This window comes from Oratosquilla oratoria, chromosome 19, assembly GCF_046742065.1.
Source record: "Oratosquilla oratoria isolate Oo_2021 chromosome 19, ASM4674206v1, whole genome shotgun sequence".
Classification (NCBI taxonomy): Eukaryota; Metazoa; Arthropoda; class Malacostraca; order Stomatopoda; family Squillidae; genus Oratosquilla; species Oratosquilla oratoria.
In genome coordinates, this window is record NC_134795.1 from 40,966,693 (window position 1) to 40,969,192 (window position 2,500).

Genomic DNA, 2,500 nt, shown 5'->3' on the forward strand with positions numbered 1-2,500 from the left:
ATATCCAGAAACATTTGTTATAGTCTCCTCCTGATACGGCATAGGAAATTTCTTTTGACACTCTCCCTCTACCATACATATTGAATTGGGATTAAATGTACCGCAGGGTCCATGAATCATGAGTTTTTTCACTAATTCTCTCAATTCTGGATCATGTTCTGATGGTAATTCAGCTGAAACAATATTATCAATTTGTTCTTTAGTTCTAATTTTATCTTCACGCAGCATGATTAGCATGTGACAATGCGGAAGACCTCTTTTCTGAAATTCAATAACATGTATCGCAGCAATAGGTACCCCAAGTACATGTCTGTCCTTTATGTCAATCATTAATTCATTGACATGTTGTTTGAAAACTCGTGCCAACAAATCAGGTCTGTTCTGTGCAGTTTCATGAGGCTGTAAGTTTTCAGTTATTTCTCGACATTTTGGATTGCAAGTATATGTTATAAATAAATCAGGCCTTCCATACTTGCAAACTATTGCCATTGCATCTTGATAGCATTGTTGCATATTTCGTGGGCTCCCTGTGAAGGATGATGGCAAAATGACAGGTACTCCAGGATCTTTATTTTCATTATTTCTTGCAAGGTGATCCATCAAACCTGAATACATTGCAACTCTTAGTTGTGCTTGATTTTCTGCAATGAATTTCAAACGACAACCCTCTACTTTAACATAAGCATCAACTATATATTGCTGAAATAGTTTTCCACCACTGTGTATTGGACTGAAGCCACCTCTTATAGCTAGATGATATGCATAAAATTCCTGCATAGTAACCTTGTTACGAACTCTAGTTTGCCTATTTTCTACATGAGGAACGTTTATATGCCATCCGAATTCACCATGAGGAAAGAGAAGAGGGTAAATCATTGCATCAAGATGGCAAGAGAGGTAGGATATCCTCTCCCTCTGTTGTCCTTCAGGGTACACTATAATGTCACGCTGGGCAGGAGGTGCTCCATCATCACCGACAAATATTGCTGCAATTTCATCATTTGTTGGATTATTATATCTCCTCACATCAGGGCCGGCAATAAATTGCATGGTTATTTTTCTGGGAGAGATATTTTGTAATGTAGCTCTCTGTTGCTCTTCAAGTTCTCATGTTTTTATATGCCCCTACATAAGGATTATCGACCATTGCTTGAGATATTTTTTCGAAAACTGAATATAAGCAATTAGAATTTTGATTAGCATTTGACCTCAGATTTAATGCTTCATTTGTTTCAATTATATAGAGCTGTCCATATTTTCTTTCTTCATTTTCATTTGGATGTAAATTTGTTGCATAATGATATATTTGTCCTTGCAATCGAAAACAATATGGACCATGTCCTGGAGGTGGCTTCACTTCAGCGCCGAAGGAAGCAAAGGCAAAGGAGGAGTTATAATTCCTAATGTTGTTTCTAAAGTTGCTTGAATCCCTGTCATTTCCTTCGAACAATTTCCTTAGAATGACCTGATATTCTTGGAGGGGCTCAAGTGATACTTTTCCATTATGACAACAATTCAGAGGCTCTCCCCGAAATCGGAGAGCCTGGCAGTGTTCACAAATAACATTCATTGGCCCAATATAGAATCTATCAGGATCTATAAATTGGACACCATCTGCATTATTTCTCCGTATTTTATTTCTATTTCTCCTATTTTCAAGGTTCATCAGTCGTTCTTCTTCAGTCATGTTGTTTCTTCTAACTCTCGTCTGTTGATGCTTCGTTGCGATTGTCTTTCTTCTTCATCCATTGCATCTCTTCTTGTTCGCATCCGTTCTCTTCATTCATTGGCCCAATATAGAATCTATCAGGATTTATAGATTGGACACCATCTGCATTATTTCTCCGTATTTTATTTCTATTTCTCCTATTTTCAAGGTTCATCAGTCGTTTATCTTCAGTCATGTTGTTTCTTCTAACTCTCATCTGTTGTCTGTTGATGCTTCGTTGCGATTGTCTTTCTTCTTCATCCATTGCATCTCTTCTTGTTCGCATCCGTTCTCTTGCTTGAGTGTTATGCAGTTCTCTTTCTTCTTGATTCATTTCATTTATTCTTGCTCGCATCCGTTCTCTTGCTTGAGTGTTATGCAATTCTCTTTCTTCTTCATTCATTTGATTCATTCTTCCTTGCATTAGTTCTCTACTACGATTATTAAGCCACGTCACCACGGTCGAGCTGTGCCTGGCAGGCTGTGCCTGGCAGGCTGTGCCTGGCAGGGCAAAGTCTGCAGTCTATGCCCGCGTAAGATGTCCACACAGCTGTCTGTGGTGGTTGGAGGGCAGTCTGACGCCAGCAGTTGTTGTGAGCGAGTGGTTCATTACGGTAAGATCACCATGGTGCGCTCCATACTTCGAAAGAAGATAGCACTATATTCTATCATAATTGGTGCCTGCATTAAAAAGAAAAACAAGAGACCACAGAGACGTGTCTGGTGCCGGGAGTGGTTGCAGAGACGTGAAAGAATGGGTAGCTCTGTGACAATCCTACGTGAATTGCATGA

At 39.3% G+C, this 2,500-nt stretch overlaps 2 protein-coding genes across 2 annotated transcripts in view; one reads left to right on the forward strand and one right to left on the reverse strand.

Moving 5' to 3' along the window:
- LOC143035603 (uncharacterized) overlaps positions 1 to 777 on the reverse strand; it is a 2,390-nt gene extending 1,613 nt beyond the window's left edge. The window contains exon 1 of the mRNA XM_076202470.1: positions 1 to 777. This exon is cut by the window's left edge and continues 65 nt beyond it. Coding sequence (XP_076058585.1) covers positions 1 to 777 — 777 coding nt within the window.
- LOC143035850 (uncharacterized) overlaps positions 1 to 2,500 on the forward strand; it is a 145,701-nt gene that overhangs the window by 91,067 nt on the left and 52,134 nt on the right. The window lies entirely within an intron of this gene.